General features: G+C 33.8%; 2 protein-coding genes across 5 annotated transcripts in view; one reads left to right on the top strand and one right to left on the bottom strand.

Moving 5' to 3' along the window:
- Positions 1-103: 103 nt before the first annotated feature.
- On the bottom strand, positions 104-27701 carry ODR4 (odr-4 GPCR localization factor homolog). 2 transcript variants are annotated; one of them, XM_033093678.1, is made up of 15 exons: positions 27570-27701; positions 24969-25070; positions 24687-24807; positions 22346-22480; positions 21620-21715; positions 19626-19732; positions 18509-18545; positions 17608-17748; positions 16739-16834; positions 15860-15922; positions 11366-11494; positions 10590-10680; positions 6622-6807; positions 1618-1728; positions 104-402 (listed from the first exon to the last, which is right to left on the bottom strand). In XM_033093678.1, the coding sequence occupies exons 3-15, from the start codon at positions 24783-24785 to the stop codon at positions 335-337; spliced, it is 1359 nt and encodes a 452-aa protein (XP_032949569.1). In that variant the 5' UTR covers positions 24786-24807; positions 24969-25070; positions 27570-27701; the 3' UTR covers positions 104-334. The 2 variants fall into 2 exon arrangements, with proteins under 2 accessions (XP_032949569.1, XP_032949568.1); XM_033093677.1 differs by lacking the exon at positions 27570-27701 and adding an exon at positions 27231-27442.
- The window catches only part of TPR (translocated promoter region, nuclear basket protein), a 60060-nt gene continuing 59560 nt past the window's right edge, over positions 27490-27989 (top strand). For all 3 annotated transcript variants that reach the window (XM_033093672.1, XM_033093671.1, XM_033093670.1), the window contains exon 1: positions 27490-27660. In XM_033093672.1, the coding sequence (XP_032949563.1) occupies positions 27591-27660 (70 nt within the window). In that variant the 5' untranslated portion in view covers positions 27490-27590. The remainder of the gene's footprint in view (positions 27661-27989) is intronic.

Below are 27989 nucleotides of genomic sequence, written 5' to 3'. Positions count from 1 at the left end.
TGATGAATATGTCATCTAGATCAAGAGGACTAAAATCTGTGAAAATAAATCACCATTCTGAACACTTTAAAAAAATAGACAATAATAATTTGTTACATGCAGCTTCCATCTAGATGCATAACTTTATTTTTGGAAGCCTGAGCCACCTACAATATAAGCAGGGCTAAACAAGGCAGTTGGTGATTTCATTCTAGTCAGAAACACACCTAATAGGCATTATGGCAGCAGATCTGGCTGCTACTGTGTTAAATGCAGATGGATTGTTTGCATCTTTATTATTCATAATCGTTGGTCAGCATTCTCTGGATGATCAGGAAGCTCTCTGTGCCTCACCCTAATCACTGAAGTAATGAAAGGAAATACCCGCAGCAATGACCACAACTGCAAATGCTGCAATCACACCTAAAAGTGAAACAAACATAAAACAAATGGAAATGGAAATGGAATAAACAAAGAGAGGCTTAACTGATCCTAGGCTCTGAAATGTAGGTAACATATGGGCATAAACAACAACAACAAAATACACACACACACACACACACACTCACACATATGTATGTCCTAAAAACCAGCAAAGACTTAAAGGAAAATACAGCAAGTTAAAAAAAACAGACTGCAAAGATTAGACTGGTAATCATAAACTTCACCAATTTATAAAAATCTTAAATTAAAAAAAAGTGTCTCTCTTGCACACGTGTGCATTCACACACATCTAAGAGAAAATTAACACATATTTTAAAAGGTTTCTATAAATATTTATATTGACACTCTAGCTCTTTCATGCTACTTAGCTTAAGCCAAAAGGACACCTCCAATGTGAAGTTGTTCTCAATCACAAAAATGCAAAGTCATTTGAACAGTATTGAAAACTACAAAAACTCAGATTCTACTCTTATAAAATCTAAGAGTTAGTAATTCTAGCTTGCTAACTCATTTTTTTTCCTGATTTTTGTTAAGTTAAAACGTAACAAAACTGACCAGAGTTGTCCAGACACAAACATACACACATACACACACACCTACAATGAATTTAGGTAATTAACTAACTTAAGTTTATCTAATGAATAAGTGACTTAGAAAAACAACTAAACACTCTGGCTTAGTCAAAAGTCTTAATGCTTATAAAGCATTTCTCCAATTGGCACTCTACTAAATGCTAGTGTACATGTTTTTTGATCAATAAGTCTGAAAAATGTGAAAGTGATTAGCACACTATCTTGGACCTTTAAAATACTAAAGTACATTATAAATTTCCAGGCTTCAATTTGACTTTTTTCATGGAACACATATCAAAATCTGCAACAGCAATTCTGGGGACACCAGTTTGGAAAACATGGGCCCTACCATACTAATTGACTTCCAAAAAGGTTTTCTTCTGAAAACATGTTTTACTTCTGGAACACCCAAAAAAATTAATAGGAAGTGTGATTTTTGAGGACATTTGGGATAATGCATTACTGGTAAATCTTTCTATCTCCAGGGCCTAGCACTTTCCATAATGCTCAATAAACATTGACGTAATCTAGAACTTTTAAGTAAAATAAAATGAAATAATTTTAAATGAAAAAACTCAAATCCAAAATACCATCTTTTCAATGTTACAAAGAAATAAAATACCTATGTTGTGCTGAATTTTCAATACTATTGTAGTTTTAATTGGTTGTTTTGGTTGTTCATCGTCTGTGTTGTCCAATGAAGCTTCAGTATTCATAGAGGAACTCACACAAGCTGCAAGAGGACAATAATCATAAATCCTAAATAAAATAATAATTACCATTTTAAAATGAATTTTAAAGAAGAACATTATAACGAACATACACAATGAACTCCAGTTTCTTTCAACTTGACTTTTTTATAACATTGAATTTGCTCATTACCAAATGCAGGTGAATTATATTTCATGGACTATACTATAGGAAACTGACATAATTTTAAAAATACTTTATGTGATTTTATAACCAAATGAAATTAGAGAGTCACAAAGCCAGTTCCAAATGACTCCCACAAGTTATAATTTGTTTACTATACAGTAGTAGAAATAAACTGATACCAAATATCAAACTATCTAGGAGCAGAGTAACCTTTACTCTTAATTGGGATTAACTTCTATCATTCTTATTGTTGGTTTTGGCAGTTAATAATTTCAAATAATTAGATATTAATAAAAGCAGGGATCAGCAAACTGCAGCTGATGGGCCAAACTTGCAGCACATGGACCAGACCTTATGTGCCCCACACAGTCTAAAATATTAACTATTTGGCCCCAGAAACAGAAAAAGTTTGCTGATTTTTGATCTAATGTAAATCTGAAATATACAAGCAAAATATGATCAAAAATTTGACCTTAAAACAACTCAATGTTAAGCAACACAAGCATATTAGCTCATTTTACAGATAGAAAATAAAACCTGATGAGCCAGGTGCACATTTGAGAGCCATAGGCAGCAGGCTGACAATTCAAATACAAGTTTTCTTTCTGCTTCATTATGCTGACAATAATTTGTGTATGTTAGCCTAGCTAAATTTAACACCGATTAAAAGTGTTTGAACTGCAAACATCCTTAGCGAGCACACAGACCCCCACCCCGCCCCGTGCTAAAGAGTCTGACGGAAAATTCCACTATGTAAAACAGATGTTCAGAGGTGGCAGTAGAGTGTGGTTTGCTAGAACTCTAGGGAACTATGTTTGAAAGCAACTACTTCATGTTTATCCCTTTACTTACAAAGAGGAAAAGAGAACCACACAGTAGTGAGAGACAGTAAATACTACTGTTTAAATTCAAAGCAAAAGAGCCTATTGTTTGAATTTAAAATGTCCTTATAGACATGTGTATATTCTAATATACTAGCACAGGCCCACAAGGATACACATAACTTACTGAAATAGATGTCTCTGGTACCAAAATGGATGAAGGAAAAAGAAAAAACTGCCTACTTCTCATCAACTTCCCATGAAGAAAAATTTGCTCATTTTCAGACATAATTCTTAGAATTTACCTCATCAGAATCAAGAGAGCCACCATTCTTTTTCATCCTTTTTGAGCATATGACTAAAATATTTTAAAAACAAGCAAACATACACAAAACACTTTTTTTTTTCTACGCCCTGTATCAAATCAGTCACGAAGGCAAACAAATTCTTATTATGAACTGTCTCTAGAATATTCGGTCTCCTATATGTCCACAGCTTCTAGTTTTTTCAATGGCCAGAACACCTTAGTTCTACACTACATCAGCCCACCAGCTTCACATTTCTTTAACTTCATCTATAGGTCTAAAAGTTGAATGGTCAGTGCAACTTTATTCATGCTCACACACACACACACACACACACACACACACACTTTGGCTTTTCTATTAGCAAATATCACTGCTAAGAAGCTTTCTCTTTGGGCACTAAAAACGTTACATCAGATAACAAATAAAAAAAAATAATGGATGATGCATAAATTACATCTATTTGCTACAAGAATATTTTTACTTGAGTACGTGTATATAAAGAGCACAAAAATGGTTTTATTTGTAATGATATTACTTACACATTTAATACTGACTTGTTATATGTGAAGGTCATGCTCTAGTAGGTCAAGTCCTCTGCACAAATAATTTGCTTCTATACAAAAAGACATTGCATTTCATTGCTCTGCTACTTCCGTTTTAAAATCTGTCATAAAAAATCCAGTTTTTTGATACCAATTCAAGGTAATTTTACGGAAGAAGAGCATTTCCCAAGGATGAATAAGGCCTTGTGATAAAAACTTACTTGTATTTGTTTTTGGTGGGGGCCTGTAGGCTTTTAATTCAAATCTCAGACACTATGTTATTTTACCAATATTTTAATATGTTATCTGAAATTCAAATGCAAGTAACATAATTCAACAGGAAATTAGATCTTAACCATGCCTTAAAATCAGGTAATTTTAACTTAGACAAATACTAAATTAATCATGTTAAGAAAATAACCTTCTTAATCAACTGTCAACAAAAGAGAAAACAAGGGCCCTGATGAATGCATGCAAAGTTGTACATGTGTCTGATTTCATTCCAAGCTGTTGATAGGTAGGCAGGACTATTTAAAAGCTTGAAATGAAATGTTAGGACTTGAACTCCTTGGTTAGTTGTCTTCTGCATCCCTGAATACTAAGTTAATGAGATTTCACTATAGTTATTTACTTAGCTTAAAAAATACATCTTCAGTATTACATTTTCTTTATAATTAAAATATCAGCATTTAACCAAACAACAAAAATTAATTTCAGCTCAGATATCAAGACAGAATTCATAAAGATGAGTTTCATCAGATTTTAAAGGTGTGTCTCCAAATTTTTAGCATGAAGTACATCTGAATTATTAAGATAATATCTACGACAAGATGACTAATGCATCTAAGAAATTTTAAAGCCATAGTTAACCCTCATCTTAAATGAATCATTTTGACAAACAAATTGTTCTTCATCCCTTATTAAGTCATTTAAAAGTATGTTATTTTAAGATATTTACTTGGCAAAATATGTATTTTAAACATAGCAACTACTTGGCAACTATATTATACAACAGAAATAATTAAATAATAATCAAGCAAATAATAACATCAAATACTTAGAAAATAAAGCCAGATAATTATAGCAAGTTTAACATTACTAAATGTATAGTAATTGATTTTGATTTTTTTAAATTTAAACATGTGAACTCCACTCTTTATCATTTATTTTACATAAAAATCCTAATTTCAAATATTTAGGAAAATCCATGCACACTATAAAACATTACTTTCATATTTTAACATTAATGTTTTTCATTATAATTCAGGAGAGTAATTAAAGTCTTATAATTCGTTAATATCAAGCTGCATTTATGTATCTCTTGTATCTCTTTCTGTTTAGAAAGTCTTCTCCCTAATATTTTTACTAAATTCTCATATCAACTCCAAGAGAATCTAAGGTTAATAGGACAATCCAAGCTTAATAAAGTTTAAGATTACACAGCTGTAAGTGGCAGACCAGGACTCAGTCAACATCCTATCTTGGTAAAATTATGCATCTAAATTTTTCTTTATTTTTTTGCATTTTTATAAGAGTTTATTTGAGTCAAACTAACGACATACACCAGGAAGCAAGATTTCAAATGCTCCTCAAATATTTTCAAGTAAATTAATGAATGGATGAATGAGTAAATGAATGAATAAGTGAATAAAATTCTAAACCAATAGGATGTTTATGTAAAAGCACTTAATTTTTCTATTAAAATGCTTACATTTATTTGTACCCTATCCCATAATTTGGGAATGTTGTTATTTTGCCATTAAAAATACACTAATTATTAAATCATTCCTTTTAATTCAACAAATATAACTCTAGACCAGTCATATTCTTGGCCACAATACATTTGATGCGTGTTCAATTCCTAAAAAGCCTCAAGTTACTTCTGTATTCATCCTTCAAAATGAACTCAAATGTCACCTGCTCTGAGAAGTGTTCCCTGAGTCCTTCATAGCGATAGGGCCTGTGCTAAATGTTCTGATAACTCTCCATTCATACCTCTATTATAGAACTAATCACATTGTTTTAGAATAACCCATTTCTTTGTATTTCTCACTATACTTTGAGCTTCTTGAGAGTCAGAACTACTTATCTGACCTCTAGAACCCTAATGCCTAATGTATAATAGGTAATCAACAAATAGTAATCAATCAATCACTCACTCAGTTGAGCTTTATTTAAGATTCAAAAAAAGAGCATAGTAAAGCAGATAAATAATTAAGAAATTAGAATTAGAAAAAGTACTTAAAAATTGTCACATTGAAATTTCATAAACACCCATGTTCAAAGGTAACCTAAAGATTTTCTACTATATCAGAAATCTCAAGATTGATAAATGGCTACATATTCAATATCACTAATATTTGCAAATAATTACTTTTATCACGTAATTTTAAATGTTCCAGGAAAACTGTCATACTCATACACATTTATTTATAGACATGTTTTCATATCTTGCTCTCACTAGAAACAAAAACAAAGCAAAAAGCAAAACAAAAAAGAACAGCCCTTCAAAGTGTAAGGTCAAATGTGAAAGTGATGGGTAAGGGAAAACAATGTGTTATACATTTAGATAGTATGGCAAATCTATGCTCTATAAAAACACTCTTGATCTAATTTTTGGAACTGACCATATCAGCTTAGTATCCCAATTATATGAAGGGGAGAAGAAAATAAAGGCAAATCGTATAAAGAAGATATTTAATAAAGTATTTAAAAAATTTTTGTGACATCATACTTAACCAAATAATCAAGATAATGGATTTTGAGAAAACTTCTCTTATAATAAAATAACCTTAAAATTATGTATTTCCACCCATTTAAGAATAAACTTGTTTTATGAAGATGTACTTTGTAGATTGGAAAAACCTTAGGTATCTTAAATTTTGGTACAGTTTTCCAGGAAAACACTGACTGCATGTTTATATATGTAGAAATTAAACAGACACATTTTTAAATGCCTCCCAAGTGTCGAATAGAACTAGCTTTAGGAAAATCGAAAGACATGGTATTTAAACTAGGTGTCTCATAGGGAATCTTAGCAGTAGTTTAATCACGTCCCTAAATAACATCACATAATTACCTGTGTTGATTTCCTCTGCAATTTCCAAATCTTCAATTTGAATCCTATGATCTAACATCTCTATAAAATGGTCTCTGATTTCTTCAGCTGACTCATCGCCAAATTTATAATCACATAACATTACAGTGGATCCCGGAATGGGGACAAAAACTCGGTGAGGGAGGATGTGGAACTCATTTTCAGAATCTAAAAGGAGAAGAAACATTATCAATATTTAGATAGGTCTGTCACTGGTATCAATGATCTATATAAGTACATGAAAGCATCATATACCAATAGTAATAAAATCTAAAAGGTATTTTCATTTTCTAATTGATCTGGCACAAAATTGCTCTTACTGAATCCTGCTTCACCTCAACACCCCTGGCAAGGGACCTAGAAGATAATTCCATGAAACAGAAACTTGTGACTGCCTTCATTGTGAGGACACTGTCGATTATATGTGCTTGTATTATCCACTGTCCTATGAAGGAATAACAACGGTAAGAGAAAACTTTGTCCCTGGTCTCAGAAATTGTTGCTCTCCTTGTTTGTTTTAACTTTACAAGTACTGAATTTTGTAAATAAGATTTTCCCTTCTTTATGCAAGTTTGGAGCCAAATTAGTGGCCCAGCTACATCAAGTCTATAGGACGTAACAGCATACAATTTTGTACAATGTATGTACAAAACAATCTCATCACTGACTTTACCTTACTCGATGCTACCCAGCCCCGATATCAAGCACGTGTAGGACATCAAGATGTATGTTTTGTATACTCACCTCCCTACCAACTCCATCTTGCTACCTTTTCATTTTCCCTTTGCCCGTTCTTATTACTAATATTTATTATTCTGATCTTTAAGTTCTGAGTTACTCTTATGACTTTATTATATGCTCTGCATAATTAATAATGCATGCACAGTCTGTCTTCCAAATAGGATTATAGGCTTCTTGAGGAAAAAAATGTGGTCATGGATTTGTGTGTATCACATTGCCTTCAACAGAGTAAATGCTTAATGAGTATCTGATAAATAGACATACAAAATGCTGTAAACTAGAATTAATATTTCTGGGGCAACATTATGCTATATGTTGTCATAAACAGCGTTAAGTAATTTTTAGAAAAATAATCTGGACCTAAATAAATAACGAATGACGGTGTTTCATTCTTCTTTGAATACTCAAAGTAAAATACATTTCGCTCAATCTCTAACATAGTCACTGTTCCACGTAAATACAATTATTGTTTGGTTCAACACCATGATTCTAATGAACTATCAACAAAGATAAAGACTTTGTGTATTCAACAACATGGATGGACCTACAGGGTAGTATGCTAAGTGAAATAAGTCAGACAGAGAAAGACAAATATCATCTGATCTCACATATATGTAGACTCCAAAGAACAAAATAAAGGAAAAAGCAAAACAGAAACAGACTCAGATACAGAGAACAAATTGATGGTTGCCAGATGGGAGGGGTGTTGGGGCCTGGGTGAAAAAGGGGAAGGGATTAAGAAGTACAAATTGGCAGTTACAAAATAGTCATGAGGATGAAAAATACAGCAGAGAGAATATAGTCAATAATGTTGCAACAACTATGTATGGTGCCAGGTGGGTACTAGACTAATCGGTTGGATCACTTTGTAAATTATATAAACATCTAACTACTACGCTGTATACCTGAAATTAATACTGAACGTCAAATGTAATTGAAAAAAAATCAATCAATGAATCAATAAATAAAAACAACAACAGAAAAATAAAGATTTTTGTGTAAAGAACAACCTCTTTTAGCAATGGATATGATTTAAAAAGCTACCAACGTATAGACCAAGGAGAAAAATAGCGCTCACTTTGATAAGTAACCTACACTTCCTTGTCAAGAGACTAGTGGTAGTTTTATATAACCACAAACAGAAGATGAAGAATGTCTTAAGTGTCACAGGAAATGCAATGACTTAAATTATGTATTCCTGCCAGATTCTGCTTATTTCCTTGTTTTCTTAACTGGAAGAATAATTTTACTCTTTGACCAGAGTGCCTCCTAGCTGTAAACTCCTATTACTGCAATTTGTACTGTAGCACGTAAATTGTCCACACATTGAAATTAGGAACCACCACTTACTGAGGGATTGACTTACCAACTTGTATTAGGGGCTTTAAAAATACCATCTTACTTAATCTCACAGCTTCAAAAAGCAGCTACTGTAACCTGTTTTCCACGTAATATAACGGGTGCTTAGATTGGTTGAACCATTTGCCTGAAGTCATTCCACTAGTGTCAAAGTAGACAAACCACCGAAGAACTTCAATCTTTGTTCTTTCCACCAAACTACAGCCTCATCTCTTCACATAGGCATCAAAAGCCACTCCATTACAGCGAAAAATATTTTTTCATTTTTGAAAAATTTGGGCTTAGGTGATAAACATTAACTTCTACGATATCAAATTTAATGTGCAACTATTACTACTGCTATTAGAAGTAATTCATTTTACTGACATCAGCAGTATTTCAAAATACTAATATAAAATAATACCAGGACAGTTATATAATACCATTTTTACGAAGCATTTTAAAATGGAATAGAGTATGTAACTAATGTGTTAGTATGTAATGTGACAAGGTACATACTTGGTATTAATGGTGGATATATCCCCATGTCATTGAAAATCCTAAAATTTACAGTTCAGTTGTAACCGTACTGTTGCTCAGAAAGTGAAGGAATATTTAACACCACAAGAGCTCTATTACACACAAAGTCAAGTAGGAAAAACAAAGCCACAATGAGATGACGCGGCTAGGCCTAGTGGGTGGCTAAGGCGCCAGGTTTCACACAGTTGCCAAAACAAAAATCTCAACCCAATTGCTGCTTGTAAGATTCCAATTCATGTCTCAGCAAATATACATTATTAGTGGGCAGAACTTCAGGGTTATTTGTGAAATATGGGAAGGACAAATGTTAAATTTGGCAATCCAGGAATCCATGATACTAAGAATATAAAAAAAGATTATGATTAGCCCACCAAACCTAATATACGGGCTATTGGTAGTACTAAAAGAAGTTAGTTATACAGAGGAGTTATGCTTTCTTCCTAGAAACAAAAATATTCCCTTAACAAGCTAATATGTATGTTTCTATTATGTACTTAAGAATTGTGAATTACAAATCCGCTCTCATTTGAATGGTAGGAAGGCGGAGATGAATGTGTAGCTTCAAAAAGCATACTCAATATTATAATTTTCTTTTTGAATAATAAAATGATTTTTAATACAAATTACGGAAATGATATCGTTTATGTTTCACAAAAGACAGACTTGTTATAAAAGGTTAAGAAACTATGACTCAGCCGTTTTTTAATCTAATAAAATCTATTAGAGTAATAGATGAGAAGTACCGTGTTTCCCTGAAAATAAGACCGGGCCTTATATTAATTTTTGCTCCAAAAGACACATTAGGGCTTATGTTCAGGGGATGTCATCCTGAAAAATCATACTAAGGCTTATTTTCCGGTTAGGTCTTATTTTCAGGGAAACACAGTAACTAGTACACAAAAAAATTTGGTAAGAATAAGAGATCAATTGTATATATACCACAAATTAATACCTACTAAAGAATCTATTATATAATACTCAATTAAATTAATATTTTGATTATGAATAAATTCTTAAAAAACCTCACAGATATTCATTTTAAAAATTAGCCTTAAAAGGTTAACACAGTTTTCCATTCTGGTAGAAATTCGCATAGAATTTAAAAAAATATCTTCCTAGAAATTGTTAAATGTTAACAGATTTGTTATTATAAGATCTTCACAAACATTTTTGCGGGTGACAACTGAAACATTTTCATTCAATAAGAAAAGTAAAAGATGACATATTGTTATAAAAGATTAACTATAAGTAGTTATAAAAGGTGACATAGCTATTTTGACACCCTATCAATTGATCACATATAGAAAAAGTACTTAATTTTATACTCATAACTTTTTTTTCTGGAATTTCATTCAAAAGCAGATCCTCAAAAAGTATTTCACAACGATCAGCAACAGTATTCAATATATCCCTCTTCACTGCCTGTGGAAAAACAAAACAAATTACAGTAAGAAATGAAATCTGTTACTTTAGATTTGCATTATTTTATTACCAAAAAACCCACACATAATTGGTTTCCCTGTATAATCGTGTCCACTAAAACAACTGGTACATCATTCCTTTTTAAAAATGTACATTTATTTAACATGCTAATGAAAACATTAATAGTTTAAAAGCAAAATTGCCTATCTCATCTAAATAGTAAATTAAAACCAAATGAATTAATGAACTTTTACATGTAAACAAATAATGCCAGTGTTCCAAATTAGGAAATGTATAACTATCACAAAAGTGCCAGTCATCATTTTTAAAATTTCTGAATTATATTGATTACAGATCACTACCTAATAATTGTCTTTGAATACTTTTCTTGTTATTTAAAAGTGCAATTTCCTCAGAAAAAATTATTTCAAACGTACTAATATGTCAGAACTGTGGAACACTTAATAAACGTGTAACCATCTCTTCAAAAAAGGCATAAAATACGTATGAAAATTTGGGGACCAATTTCATGGTATAATTGGACTGCACAACAGACTGGGCCTTTATTAGTTAATATCAAATTAATAATTCTGAAATCTGAGATTGAAAAAGATAAAATTTCAGGATTTTTGAACATATCGCTAACTTGCTTCTGTTTTTCATATACCAGCCAATCCTTTTGTACCTGCACTGCGTCTTTCACCTTGGGTTTACTGCTATGAATGTAAGCTCTGCATTTCACAGCACCCTTAAGGTTTACAGAGCCGCTGCAGATCTGGACTGTGGCTGTGGATCTGTGGTCGGAATTCAGAAGCTGAAAGACAAAAATCAGTTTCAGTTCCAATGCCCACTATTACATCATTACTAATTATATAAACTATATTATTAACTATATAAAACATTTAAACATTATAGAAGCCATTTCATAAAGTGGGAAGGAAGTTTTTACTGAACCAAGTGTTTGAAAATATTCACCATAAATGATCAAAGTCTTCATATTTCTCTTATTCTAAGAGCCACAAGTTGGCCTGTGGGTCCAGTAATCAGACCCTGTATTCAGGGTGATCATCAGGTGCCCAACTGCACCCATCTTTTCAGTCTACCTGCCTTGAACAGGTGGTTCTGACTATTAAAGATCTTCCAATGGATGCTCAACATGTTTAACTAGCATTCTTCTCTCCCATGATCTTATACGGTTCTAAGAGGTAAACTCAGCAAACATATTATTCAACCAATACAAATAGCTTTTATCTTTATGGTTTGCCCACACAGAAATCATTAATCATACTTAATATCTCCACAACCCCACTGAGCCAGAATTAGCATCTTTACAAAATGAATATATAATAAAAGGGGGAAGACCTCTGATGAGTTAAGGGTTATTTCCCAAATCCCTCTTTACCAAGCAAGGACAGACATACAGGCAGAAATGTCTACAAGATGTACCTTGTTGCATTAGTTACAATGTAACACATTAGTTAGTTATTCTATTCCACTTAAAAATGTTTTGTAAAAATGGTATTATGTAACTGTCCTGGTATTATTTTCTATTGAGTTAGTATTTTGAAATTTTTGCTGATATCCTGTCAGTAAAATGAATTACTTCTAGTAGCAGTTGTAATAGTTACACATTAAATTTGATATATTAGAAATTAATGTTTATCACAAATGTTGCATATACAAAATCTTTATCTTTGTTGATAGTTCATTAGAATCATGGTGTTGAACCAAACAATGATTATATTTACGTGGACCAGTGACTATGTTAGAGATTGAGGGAAATGTATTTTACTTTGAGTATTCAAAGAAGAACGAAACATTATTATTCATTATTTATTTAGGTCCAGATCATTTTTTCTAAAAATTACTTAACGCTGTTTATGACAATACATAGCACTATATATTATTTTGTGAGTATTTTGAATGTAGTCTGAAATTAAACACAACCACATCTAAATTTTTTTTTACTAATACAACCATCTAAAGTGCCAATATTCAATCAATATATTCACTAAAAATAGATTATTTGCAGAATACTCAACTATTAAGATGAAAAGATGTATAAGTAAGACATGATCTAGTAGGAGTTTTAAGGTATGCAATATAAGATTTGCACAAAAATAACTGGAATGCAAAGCAAGATGTGATAAATATGGTAAAATTACAATGTATAGACACTCATTTATTTACACACTCTCAACTCATAGACTGAAAGTAATGTTATATGCTCCATGACAGAAAAAAAAGCAAGTCAACCAAGCCTGTACCAGAAAATGACATCGGTGGTTCTAAGCCATCATTTTTATCTCACAGTCCCATTTTTCTTTAGTTTAAGTTCATTCTTGGTTTTGAGATGTTTCACAGACATGTTTAACCTCATCATTTCAATAAGTGCCAAAACAACGAGAGCACTGAAACATTAAAAGTACTACTAGAGGCCTATAAAATCACAATGGAAATAAAAATCATGATAAAAAAATAAATGGACACAAAAAATATGTGCTAAGTACACCTGGAATAAACCATTCTACCATAGGATCAATTCTGAAGAACAAAACTAAACCATACAACTTGTGAACAGAGCTCACTGTGTGTGTGTGTGCAACGAAGACCAATCAGGAAGTGATGAGGAAAATGGTGAAGAAATCGACTGACTTCTGTATGGAGCACAGATAGTTAATATAATTCAGGCAAAGGCTACTTTTTTTAAAGAATTGAAACTTACACACAATCGAGATCTTACCGGTAAAAAAATCTGTGATAGACCAAACGGTTCAAACGGTTTCAAGTCTGTTCAAAATATGTCTATGATCAAACCAAGCAGCAGAGTGACAATGCTAATACTTATACTTTATCTGGAATAAGCTTCCTATGATTCTTGCAGAGATCATTAATACAACAACCATGGGGATAGAGGAGGAGTAATGGAATCCCCTCAGCCACTACGCAGAACTTTACTATAGGTGAAACCATTGTATTTTGGAAAATAATGCCCTACTTTACATATTTAATATCCAATTTATAATATACGCTTTGTAGTACACAATACATTTATGACATATATATGATATAAGTTAGGGCATGGTCTGCCAAAATGGACTAGATTCTATAAAAAACTACATACACACATACACCAAGGATAAGAGTTTTTAAACGATATTAATATAAGGATTGGCTCATTCGTTTTGGTGGAAATGTATCTGAATTCTACAGACGTCAACTCCTCCTGGTTTCTTTGGATTTAGGAACAAACTAGCTTACGAAAAGCCATTGGGGACCTAACTTGCTCATATGTGGAAGAACTTCTATGATAATGATAATGGTATTTTGAAAAAAGAAAGATCCCTCTGGTAATGGTGACCAAAAAAACCTTACAGAAGTACTAGCATTTGGGCTAGATCTTAACGTCCATGTAAGATTTTGACAGTCTGGATGACAGAGAAAAGATGGCACTGGCAAGACACATGGCTCAAGAAATACACAGAATTTTAAAGGCATAGAAAGCATATCTCTAGAATAGTAAGTTAGAAAATAATGAAAACACACGCTAAGGCTATGAAGAGCCTTGAAGTACACTTTTCTAACTAGTCAATATAGAACAATTAAGGAATTTTAAGGAAGGAGAATAACACAATCAGTGTTTGACCCTTATACACACTCAATAAATATTTTCTGAAAAAAACTAATAAGTAAATGAACAAGTGAATGAATGCAAACTGCAATTCTGAAAGAATAATCTGAAGTTATATGCAGGATAGATTAGAAATATGGAAGCTATGCCAAGATATATACAAACAAAGGTATCAGGATTTTCCGAGAAAGAATCACTTTGGACAAGAATGAGTAGATGGAGAGAGACCCGTTAAGATTTACTTGAAATAATGTAGGTAAAATAATGTTGTAAGGTTAATGGCAGTGGGACTATAACAAAAATAAAAGATGAGCTTAACAACGCAAAGAAAAAAATCAACAAAACTTGATGGAGGCTAAGTGGGAGGAAAGTGGCATCAAATACTTACTGACTGCTTATATACTGGTCATTTTAAAGTTTCCAGCTGGCTGATCAGTGGAATGATTGACAAAAATATACTACACTATATAATATTGAACATCGTCACAATAAATTATCTCTTATGATATTATCGTCCACTCTTCTGTAGATAGTTCCACTCTACCAATTGCAGTTTGGTAGTTCCACATCTATCAATTGCAGTTTTATCACTAAAAAAATTTTAACAGAATTGTTTCATAAACCAAGAGGTCAGGTAAGCATATAGTAAAAAGCATATAGGTAAAAGAATAGCCTTAACACAAAGGACAGTTCTAAAATCAAAAGGAAGTAGAAAAAGATTAAAAATACTTTTAAGGTATTGAGAAGACAAATTGAGAACTCATGTTGAGTGGCATAAACCCAATGACAATTTAGTAATGCTCTACTGCTAAACAGAGAAGAAAAAGACGAAATTAAAACATCCTCAGAAGTTTATTTCATTCGTTAAAAAAAATATACAAGTCCTGGTAATACTTCTGTTTACATTTCCAGCATAATATTGAAAGGAAAAGTTTTCTAGTCTGTTCTCAAGGACAGTTTCAAGAAGGATAAAATCAAAAGCATGCATACTTTTAGGAATAGTTAGTGGCTTTAACTTTTTATTCTTTAAGATATCCAACTTTTAATTTCTCAAGAGATGTGTAATTTAAAATAACTATATAAAAATATAAAACTTGTTAATACTGTGTGATTTATCAAATCAGAGGAGGTATAAATCTACTTCAAATGAAGTGTATGACAAATCTTGGCACATCTGTGCACGTATCTTTTACTTTTAAAGTGTTAAGAATTACTACTTTGCCCATAAAACATACAACCCAAAATATTATACACACACATTCACAAATGTATGCATATGCACACACGTATGTATCTGTGCATACAAAAACTTTTTAATTGTTATCTACTTTATGTTAAAATTTTAATAGCCTTGGGCCAAAAGACCTGAAATGTTTTAAAATAATATTTCTTGGGAATAACTTTCCTAGAACTAGACATTTTTTAATAGTCTCTTATATCTCTAAAATTCTTTGCCTCTTAATTATAAACATAAAAACAGAAACAATTTTATTATTGTTATTCTAAAAAATAATGTATTTTAGATAAGTAGGATTTAAAAATATTTACCAATTGCGTCAGCACTCTGACATCAAAAGGATTAGTCACTTGAGCATTTCCTCGAGATTTTTTCTAGAAAAAGATTAAAAAACTAGATTGAGATTGAAGTGGAACATATAATTCAGGAACTACTCTACATATACTATGTAACTTAGAGGAAAAACAGTCATTAATTGTTTTATTTTAGATTTTTCTATAGACATGTGACTGTATATTCTGTATCAGTAATGTGTACTCTTAGAAGTAATTAATTCTCTACTTTTATTACTTTAAAGCAAAGATTGGCAAACTATGGTTTATGGGTCAAATCAGACTACCATCAGTCTTTATAAATAGTTTTACTGGAACACAACCAAGATCACCCATTTACATATTGTTTGTGGCTTTTTTCATGCTACAACATCAGCTAAATAGTTGCAACAGAGACCATATGGCTTGCAAAGTCTAAAATGTTTCCCATTTGGTTTTTTAAATAAAGTTCGCTCACCCTTGCTCTAAAAGGAGAGATCATCAATGTTTCTCTTCAGATCAAAGCGAATTTAGAAGCCCGTATAGACCCCTCCCATAAAATGGCCATTCTCAGTCTTTACACTGCTATCAGGGCAGAACACGTGCCTTTTAGTTTTAAGTAAGCAGTTTACAATTTGGAAATTAGATGGAATTTAAATGGTATTCTCTTTTTCAGGTGTTAGTATTCCAATTATTTCAGAAATCATCTTGTATCATTTTCTGAGAAAAACATTTGCCCTTTACTTTAAAAGACCTTAGGAATAAGAAGTGCATGAAAACTGTTTTCATGAAGGCAAGGACCAAAGAACTAAAGAAAAGTCATCTTTTATTTTTCCTTAAGCACAATTTCTTAAGTAAGATGATTTTTTCTTAACTCACCTGTCCTTCTAGTAGGTCACCATCTTCAGCTTTAACTTGTCCATTAATCAAATAAACACTGTTCTCTATTTGCTTGGCCCAACGTGCAAGTCCATTCTTAAAAGAAACACAACAAGGATAACTTTCAGATACAAAAGCATCTCAATTAAACTCCTTAGAGTCTACTTTTCCACCTAATACACTAAAACATTACAAATCTCTAAGTATCAGTAATGTGGTATTTAAACTCAGTCTCATAAACAACAAAAAAGTGTATCCCCAATTTTTGGCAACTTACCCATATTTAATAATAGTTTTTCTAGCCTTTATCCCAAACTAACATTCATAGCACAGACTTAGGAGGCTTAATAACTACATGACCACAGTCAAATAAGATTCAATAATTCCCATTATCTTTAAAAAATGTGAAAAAGAGAAAGAGCCTCAAACAAATATATAATACAGTAATGAGAAAAAAATAAGCAATTTCCATTGCCTCCTTCAACAGGAGAAAAGAGAAATCAGATATGAACAAAAGAATGGCATAGAAATTTTAAAAAGGAACTGGAAAAGGAAAAATAAAACTAATGACCAAGAAAAAGCAAAAAGACCAAACTGTGTATCTTCTCACATAATTATATTTTACATAACTATATTTAATAAATGTATATAACTACATGGTAATTAAATATTTATGGAGCACCTATTATGCTAAATATATTAGTATTATGACATTATCCCACTTCTAAATTTCTAATCTGGCTGGGGTAATAAATTAGTTACCCATAACAATTATCATAATTGAGGATTATGAAATAAATAGTACACCCAGAATAAAAGCACATTACCTATTTCACAATCAGTAAAGAAAATTCATTTTACCCTGATACCTTTGTATTTTTCTCCAGAGAATAGCTTGCAGAAGTAGTAGATAGTGGGATGTGAATATTAATATGAACTGTACACTCTAAAGAAAGCCATGAAGTTAATAGTCCACTTTGATACTTCCAATCTGCTGGTTTCGCTGAACTCTTCAGCAGCGAGGAAAGGAGAGAAAAATGTAAAACGTGTGATATAGGTAAAATACATGGATCAATAAAACATAATATATACTACCTAATACCTCATACAAACTGATAGCTAACAAATTTGGCCTTTCATCAAAGGGCAAAAGGTTAGAACTCAATACAAATAAAGCATGCATGTAAGTTCAGTTATCTTCAGAATACTGAACTTAGCAACTCCCTTTCCCAGCAGTAGGCTGAAAAAGGATTACATGGTCCATGTTTAGAATTGAGATGTCCTCTGGTCCTCTAGTTCGTATCTGTAGCTTCTGATACGAAGCAAATAATCCCCGAGTGATTACCAGACGTTCTCCTTTCTGTCCTAACCTTGCTAACAGAATACAGCCAAGTTACTTTTTCACCTTGCTTTTAGACACCTTAGTAAAAGGTTAGTATGGATTCTGCAGATATAGTAGCTTGCTTACTAGGCACTGTAATTACCAAAAGCCCCCACACTTTTACTAGCAGCCTCTCAAACATAGTACTAAACATATAAATAAGGCAGGGGGAGCTTAACAAAAACATTTTAACAATTAAAAAACCCATAAATCTTCCTTGCCTGTAATGAAATTAACCATATTTCAAAAAAAAACCCAACTATAGGTGGTTGTGAACATCAATAGCAAGTGATAGCATTGAAAACTATTAAACCTAAATAAAGAATTGAATTTTTATTTTAAAAATAGTTTGCAACACAGAAAAATCTTTAAGGAGCAATTTTTCTTACCTTTGGATCGTGGATATCATAAGTTCGACAAAGTATTCTTTAACAATTAAGGACAGAAATGACCAAAAAAGAATTCTTGATAATCAAAAGAAAATAAACAATCACAAATAAAAATAAAATAATCACAAGAGTTTTTATCAAATCATACCACACTTTATGCAGTTATATACACACGTATGTCTTTGTACAAATACATGTATGTATAAACTGCTCTGACCACAGTACTTGTGGTGCTTTAAACTATTTCCCACTACTTATAAATCCTGCTAATCACAAGGAATAGAATGAAAGCACCTGTAAAACTCCTCAAATATACACCCTCTATAATAACAGGAATGCTGTTTTGAACAGAGTCAAGCCTGAGAATGTTTATTGGGTCAAAGGTTGTGTACATATAACACTCTACTTAAATACCAAAGAAGTTAAAAGCCCAGCTTCTGCAGGAATGGTCACTTTTTGAATTTTGTCTTCTGCAAGTCCTAATTCACTGGACCCTTGTATTGCTTCATTCCCCCAGAGAGGCTGCTTCTTGCTCGGGAGGCACTCTTGCCCTCGCAAGATGTAGAGGAAAGAAGCTAAGGAGGCCTTGTAACAGGCTTTAGTGTCATTTGATCTTGGCCAATACATAAAAATCTCTTGGATGTCCTAAATGTCCAGCTCAGTGCACTGAATATTTTATCTAGAGCAGTTGGAGGTAAAAATTTAACATAATAAAAGTATTACTTTGCCTGTCAGTTAGGTGTCTACTTTTCTGTAGGAGACCGATTGTGCTTCAATGTACAGGGGTTGGTGGCTAATAAAGAGTTCAGAATTCCCAGTCCTTGCCACCTTTCTCAAACTCTTTTCAAACCTTGACAAAGGATTAACAACCATTATTACTATTGGGTTGCTGCAAAAGTAATTGCAGTTTAAAAGGTTAAAAACTGCAAAAACTGCAGTTACTTTGTACCAACCTAATATTATTGGCAGTCCTAATTATGTGTTATTTACAGAAAAACTTACAAACGATCCCTATTTTTTTTAATGATTTTAAAATAAATGTTTGGGGGGGAAAACTTGCAGGAACATTATTTTGGTATTGTATGCTTTAAAACATAAACACCTAAATAAAAGATACTTTTTTGTAGAAGAGCAAATGTGAAGTGTCACTCGTTCTGAGACTTCCTCCTCTGTGAAATTCCACAGTCTCTTTTTATTCATAGATTTTTCCACAGCAAATACTAGCTGAAAGAGTAAAACACACACCAATTGAATGCAAAATTTAACAAGAAAAGTGAGTACACAAAAGGACAATTATAATATCCTGAAGCCCCCATTTAGCTTTAAAATTCCATGATTCTATCATTAAATTTTTTTCAAAAGAAAAAGTGAAACTGATTATTAACCACTTGGATCTCATTTTTAGGGAAATATAGAAATTGGGTTTTAAATAGAAAAATATAATTCACTGTCATTAAGAATCAACTGGACATGAAAAATTAATTTTGGGCAATTAACATTTGGGTGAAGTTTAGAATAAACACTTTATTTTAATTAAAATGAGAAATGACAAGTGATTTTTAACTTACAAAATTGGAGCAGTCACCCGTTTAATATTTATTTAAAGTCACAACAGATATAAGGAAATATATAAGAACACATAAAATACAGTAACATAAAAGTGAAAAACATCAGAAATAGTGACATAAATGCATGCCAGAAATAAGAATTATACTTGATATGGGGAGAGGAGCCATAAATTTGACTCAGCTTTCTAACAATAATGTGCACAGAGAAACCCAATCAGTTACCTAATTCACATAGCCCTTAAAGCTGGAAACAAATAACTGATCAGACGAGGCACAACTTTCCTCATAATGATATCAAAAGAAATTTCTCCAAAGACAGTATTATGTAATATAGCAAAGTTCTTAGCAACGACCTTATGGGAGACACTGACAAGTTTTATAAGGTTATTTCTCATCATGTCCCTCAACGCAGGACAAGGGAAACAAAGTCAGATAATTAAAACTCAGTAATTAATATAGCATTTCTAAAGTCTTATGTGCCTCTATAAAGTCTCATATGCTTCTTCGCAATGAAAGATACAAAAGCAAAGGAAGGAGGACCTGACTGTACCTCTCTAGCACTGAGCCCATATTCACCCCATTCAATCCAGCACCAACCACAAAAAGATGCACAACCAATGCTATTAGATATGCAAAGATTTAGATTGCATTTCAAAATATCAAGGAGGATGAACAACTGTGAAATGTACATTTATTTAAATGGAAAAGATGGCAGAAGGTCGAATAACTTGCCAAGGGAGGGGAATATCCCCATTTTCTTCCCTTTGTACAAATCTCAAAGTTTGACGATGGGATGTTTTATAGGAAAGGTTATAAAACTGGAAGAAGCTATAGCATCTGGGATTCTTTGCTGCACACTTTTTTATTAGAAAAAGGTTTTTTTTTTAGATTCTGCGGGGTGTTGCACATCCTCTCTCTTGAGGTGGGAAATAACTTTTAAAGGCTCACTTTAGTACTTTTTTGAGTAGTAAAAGAGATGAAAGCTGACTGTAGAATTTGCTTTAGGTTTGGGCGTAAGGGAAAACTTCATACTTATTTCTAGGCTATGTTACCCAATTCACTGATGTAGGAATAAAACAAACAAACAAAAATGGGATTCATGATACTCTGTCCAGGAATAAGTATCTGATTGTTGTTACTTTGTTTTACCCTCAGAATCTTGAGAGAACTGAACAGTGAAGAATTGCAAAACCTATTCATTTCATATTATAGCAATCAGTTGGAACTAAATGGAAGGTCCAGCAGAATAATGCTATTGTACGATCAGTTAAATCATTGTAACTTGTTTCACAACAGTAAAAAATGACCTATAAAGTAAAGACTATTTAAAAATAACTAGCTTTGACTGAAAAATACAAATATTGGCATTTATTACACATAATATGCCAAGCAACCAAGTGGAAAAATCTATTTCAATATAATCTCAGTGTAAAGAATTACACAACACTAATCTAATCATGCCTAGGATTATTATATATGTGTATGATCAAATAAATAAGATATATCTTTGATCATATTAAGAATTTTGATATTTCAGACTTACTCTGTGCAGGGCATTTTGAAAATCATTTTCCATTTCTACAGTTGTAATAATAAATACTCCAAGAACTAAAAGTCCCCCTGGTAGCATTCTGGATACCTAAAAAATAGAAATACAGTATTAGCTACCATAAGTGTTTGGCATTATATGCGATCCTTTGTTTTTGAGAAGCTAAATATTAAACCAGCGAATGCCTACTGAGTACCAACTACATGCACAGCACTGGGGCAGGGGCTTTGAAAAACTGGTTAAAACACTGAGAAATGGATGACAATCAAGATGCATGCAATGTGATTATGTACACAGTCTTCCTAGAGTGTCCTGAACTTTTTACCTTAAAATTACCTTATAAATAAAGCCATTTAATGACACCCTTTAGCTACATCAATAAACAAACCCCTATTTCATGAGATCAAAGACTGAAATATCTTCTGAAATTTTTTTCAGTGGCTTCCACTATCAGCTACACAAAATATCAATTTTGCCTTAGACTAGTCAGACTAGAATGTCAGACTTAGAATGTCAGACTGCCCAGGTTCAAATTCCAGTTCCACTACTTATTTTGTAGTCTTGGGTAGGTTACTTAACTTCAAGTAAGAAAATGCAAGTTTTGAAAACTTAAGAGTGAGAACTCTGAAATCCTACTCTAGTGACCTGAGGATACAGTGCTTTTATTTTTGTCAGTCAATAAACACAAACTTAACTATATACAGAGAAAAATATGATTACCTGGTTGGCATGTTCTGTGGCCCATTCTTCATCCAAGTTATCCAACTTAGCTTTGGAATGTTTTAGGTTCTCATTTTGTTGCTCTTTGGGTGGTGTTCTAGCGGCAAGAATCACATAATCCTTTTGTGAAGAACACTTAAAAACAAATTTAAAAAGCTTATTAGAGTGGTATCTCACTGAGGAATGTAGAGCTCTTATGATATTTAAAAAACTGAGTAATATCTGTAGCAGCCTAAATTGTTAATACCTGTATTATAATGGAATACATAGAGAATGCAATTTTCATGGATAGCCTTATAAAATTGTCTTCACATGTTATCTTTTAATATATTTAATATCAGCCCCTCATTTATGTGCACATCCATATGAATCACATAGTGGTCATTAAAAATGGCTTCCTGGAGGAGTGAATGAACTGCATTTAAATGAAAAGATAATGAACACGCTTGGTCAGTTTTCTAGTTATGCTATTTCCTAAATAATTTAAGTAATTGGATCATTCAGCAAATACAAAAACTCAGTGAAATAAAGCAGCAAATGACCTTGTGTGTCTTACTTTCACTGAAATGATAATGGGAAACCTGTACATGTGTGTCCACAGAAAAACGAAGTGGACATGGGACACATAACTGAAGTGCTATCGGATTTATGTTCCTCAGTTGGAATAGCGGTTAAATGGTAACCAAAGAGGGGAATCCAAAGATAGATTTAGGAATATTTAATAGCTCAGTCTCATTACTGTGAAAGTTTCCTTTAAAGAAAGAGTAAAAATGAGGCTGATGATACATGTTAACGTGTGTCATCCTCATACATGACCTGAGATCCCTCTCATTAGTGTCATCCTGGAATTGCAAATAAAGGAGATAAATTATTTCTATAAAAGTTATTTCCAGAGAGTTACATTCAAATGCACACAGAAAAAAGTAAGTGTTAAGAAAGCTCTTCCTTTCATAAAATCTGACTTTGAAAAGAAAAGGAAACTGACCCTACGAGTAGGAAACAGACCAGCTTGAGGGGAAGGAGAGAAAAGTGATGAACCCTGGGATAGAAGAAGAAGAAATACATAAACAGTGGAAGAGATGAAAACACAGCATGAAGGAAGCCTGGAAAGGACATCCTAAGACTTATTTGTCAGATGGTGGTTTTGCTGAGCTCTAGAAACAGTCTATGTGCAGTAGGGCAAGTTTGGAAGAGGGTATTTCTCACTGACTTTTTATCTTTATGAATCACATCTTTCTCTGAGACTCTTCTTCCCTTAATTCTTTTAGAATAAAGGGAAGTAAAAGAAACTTAAATAAATACTTCTTAGCAAAAAAAGCCCTACAGTAGATATTAAGTAACCTGAATCAGAAAGAAGTTCAGAGTATTGCCAGAGATGCAGTCTGGCTCTCTAATGAGAGGCTACATAGTCTGGTGCTTACTCCCCAGGTGAACAGTGCAGGGTCTGCCCTCTGTTTTACAAGTTAAGATTTGTGACCATGAAGGGGAGTAAACACATGAGTCCTTCAGGGCTTTCTTTATAAGTAGGTAAAACGGGGCATCAAATTTAAGAGAGAGGAGCTTGGAAAGGCGGACAGAATCAGAACAAAGAAAACTGATTATGTCATTTGAAGGTTCTAAGGCAACGTGATAAAATTTTGAAAGAAAATTGTCACAATAGAACTTTATTTGCTATTAGGCCTCAAAAACAAGTCCTTGGGCCACAGTACTGTCTCTCCTAAATAATGTTTAGACAGATACAGACAAAGTGCCTATGTCTGTCTAAACATTTTTTTGCTGTTGTTGTTTTGTGTTGCTACTCAGTCCTCCCTGCTGATTAACATAGTCTTCCTTCAATTATAATAAGTCAGTTGGTGCTCAAGCTTTTTAAAGTAACTGCCCAAGTCTTTGCTCCATTTTGTATTGATTTTTAAGGCTTAACTCTATGAGAGAAATAGAATTTGTCTAATTTTCAAATTTCTTCCAATCCGTTTCCCTCCCTCTCCACTGAATCAATGTTTTTTTATAAAAAAAAAAAAATCCAATAAGATAGATACTATAATATATAACAAAATATGTGACCACTGTTGCTACAAGTCTGAGATAAGACAAACCAGAATGGGAATAAAATTGTCAAAATTTTGGAGTTTCTACATATTTTGGCAGAAGGGCATGTGTTCTGAATTATGCAAACCAAACCTCGACTAGGTTTATCCTACTACTTCTCCACATTGTCCCTCAAAGATCTATTTTTAAATTTACTTCTACATTCCATCCCTCTATCCCATCATCTTGATTCTACTGTTAACTTTAAAACAGGTAATTTGTTTTTATCAATAAATGCACAGTAAAAGATACATACCTGTCCTATTAAAAGACCAGAGACAAAAGCCTTTCCTTGGAGATTGATGTTTAAAAGATACTGGCCAACATTCTCTTCTACAATGTAGGTTCTTCCCATTATGGAGAACTAATTCAATTTCCTAAATTACAAGGAAAAAACAAAAACAAAAACACATCGCATTTTTACAGAAAAAATACAACCTGCACTGTTTTTCTCGTGGGGAAAGTATAGAGAGAGAAGTGGTACCACCCAATTACTCCATACCCTGCAGTGACTGTTTAGTAAGTAGGGTATTCTTACATGCAACGTTCAAATGTAGCTTCAGAATTTTCCACACACTGTTGCAGGAAATGACTACCAATCAACCAGAGTTGACATGAGAGATGAAACTTGTTTCCATACCTGGGATAAGGAAAGGACATGAGTTGGTAGTCAACATACCTGATTTCTTATTTCAGATGTACTACTCCTTAGTTATTTCTGATAATATATTGCTGAGCCTCGGTGGGCTCATTTCTAAAACAGGAAAAGATGATCATTCCTGATTTGTTCACTGGGAGGTAGACAGAACCAAATTCATTTACTCAATAAGCATACTATGAAGAACTACTACGTGGTAGAAATTGTTATCAGGTGATTATACGATGACTAGTACTTGACCTCTGCCCTTGCTTGCGTAACTTGTGGTACATACAACAGGCACTATGGAAATAGGAATGCAGTAATAACGAACATTTGTGTATCTTCTACTGAAACAAAGAAAGGTAATATAACTTGCCTAAGTGACAAAGGTGAGATTTAAACTCAAGCAGTCTGGCTCTCGAATCCATGCCCTTAAACATCTGCTCATACTGAGGAATCATACCCAATCTCTCTATTAAACCATTATTAAGGGTAACTCCTGTTCTGCACTCTCTCTCCAGTTTGTGCATGAGAACCAGTGTGTTCCTCTTCCTGCCTTATGGTCCTTTGATTCGAGGTTCTGTAGCTTAAACCCAAAGATGCTGAACAAAAGAGTTAGGTAATAATGATGATCTCAAGGAGTTCACATTCAGCGTGGGAGACAAAAATGTAAATAGATGATATCCAAAAAAGCTATAAAATAAAGTCAAGGCAACTTTGACGTGCTAGGGTTACATATCTGACACCAGGAAACTGCCAGTTAGTGACATCACTCTAAAACTAAAGCCCAGAGAATTCGTTCCAGTTTGACATGGCCTATTAGATGCTGATTTTTTCAAAGAGTCCATTCAGTGTTGCCTCAAAATGTATTAAATTTTTTCCTACCTCTTTTCTGACAACCATGCAATAAGATGGGTTTGCACACTACTTTTGTTTAGAACTAGAACTAAAACTGTCTGTCCAAATCATTAATTCCTCTACAAAGTTAAGGGCTTTCCACTTTTAGTAGTACCTTAAGGTATGCATTTCTGTACATTCACCTCTCCTCATGCTATTCTACTCCTTTGCTTCTGGACTAATAATTCCTAATTCTTTCAAGAAATAGCAGTGACATGGCTCCAAAGTTATGATACGTGATTTTCTAATCTTATTTCTTCCAAGGTGTCATCTACTAGCCATGTTAATATGTGAGAAACTGAGTGCAGTAGGAGGATGATAACCTATTGAGTTATGAAATCTGGTTGAATGTCAGGTAATTTTTTTCGTGCTCCTTCAAAACTTTTAAATGTAGTCAACAACCCTTTATGAATGATGCTACTAAAAAGGTGTGGCTTGCCTTATAGAGTTCAATTTTTTCAATCATAGCAGATCTGAAAACCTATCCAATTTTAGGATTCTGAGAATTCAAGTAGTGAATATCTGCATTTTTCCAAATGGTAGATCAATAACATGATAATACGGTGGACCTAGGACATAGTACAGTACCGCACATACCAACAATCTTAGTGCTTATATAAAACATTTGGGGTGGGGGAATCAACCTTAAGTTCCCTACTGATGTTCACAAAAGGCTTGGTCCTGTGGGAACTGCAGAATGAATTACTCATGCTTTATTTTCAATAAGTAATTTAATAAATTTTAGAAGAGTAATCAAAAAGAAAACCATTTACCGATTCAGCTCGGAAGTCACAGAAGTACAATCTGGAAACAAGCAGTTCTCTTAAGGTGACAGAGTGAGCAGTGGTTTTTAAGAATTGTTTAAAAACTTTTGCTACAACAGTTGTTCAATTTTAAAAAGATAACATTTTATGCAGTGTTATCATAAAACATAAAAACAAAGGTTACTCACAGTGATCCAGCTCCTCCTAGCATTTTAAAATCTTCCTGAAAAATGAACTGGGTTCCTTAAATGCCTGTTGGATCACTGTTACCACCGCGCCACCAAAAATGAATACATACATAAATAAATAAAATAAAAGCACCTACGTTAGCCGTTTAAAATAAGGTGAGTTTGTCACAAATGGATTTGAGTGTGTTGTAGTGTCTGTCCATATGTTTCCTACACTCTGTTCTTTCTTCCTTGAAAAGGAAGCTCTCTACCCTAATGCACACACACAACCCTCACACACACACACGAATTACACGCTTAGGCTGACTCACCTGTACTAAGAATGTGCACGCGTGGCAGACAAATCTGTCGCACTGTCAGTCCACCTGAGAAGGGACTTTAGAGTGCAAGCACCAGCCTCCTTGGGGCCAGAGTGCCCTCTGATCCCAATTGCACAGCCAATGAATTCATCAGAAAGCGACGGACTTCCCACACCTCACTTCCCACTCCAAACCCAGGGTCTCCGGAGTCGGGTGGCGCAGATTGATGACGCGTGCAGCTCCCCCCCCCCCCCCCCGCCTTCACCGCTGCGCCTCAGCCAAAGGGACTGCGGTCGCCACCCCGCCCCCTTCCGGGCACCATTGAGAGCGTGGCGGTAGCCTGGAGCTTACCGTCCGGCCCTGCCGGGACCGATGCCCTCTAGTGGCTCAGTGTCTAGAAGCCGCCAAAGAGGACGACCCATGGCATCTCGAAGCTTTGATGGTAAGGACGCCTGGCTCTTCAGGGAGGGACGTGGGTTGACGAGTACTATGTGGCGCCACCTCGCGGACAGTGGTCACGCGGCCGGGCGAGGAGGCGGGGGGCGGGGATAAAGGAGGAAGCCCAACGGACGCTGCGGAATTGGGCTCAGGAGGAATTGAGAAAAATCACTACGTTTCCCAGAGGCCTGCGAGGCTTGAAGCGGGTGGGAAGGGGGGCCGGAAATCCGAGAGCACGACCAGGTCAGAGGCCACCTCTGAACTCGGATTCCCAGGGTGCACAGCTCCCAGCGGCTGCGCGCGCATTCGGACGCCGGCGCTGGGCGCTTCTGG

Source organism: Rhinolophus ferrumequinum, chromosome 22 (genome assembly GCF_004115265.2).
Source record: "Rhinolophus ferrumequinum isolate MPI-CBG mRhiFer1 chromosome 22, mRhiFer1_v1.p, whole genome shotgun sequence".
Taxonomy (NCBI): domain Eukaryota; kingdom Metazoa; phylum Chordata; class Mammalia; order Chiroptera; family Rhinolophidae; genus Rhinolophus; species Rhinolophus ferrumequinum.
This window is presented reverse-complemented; position numbering and strand designations above follow the sequence as displayed.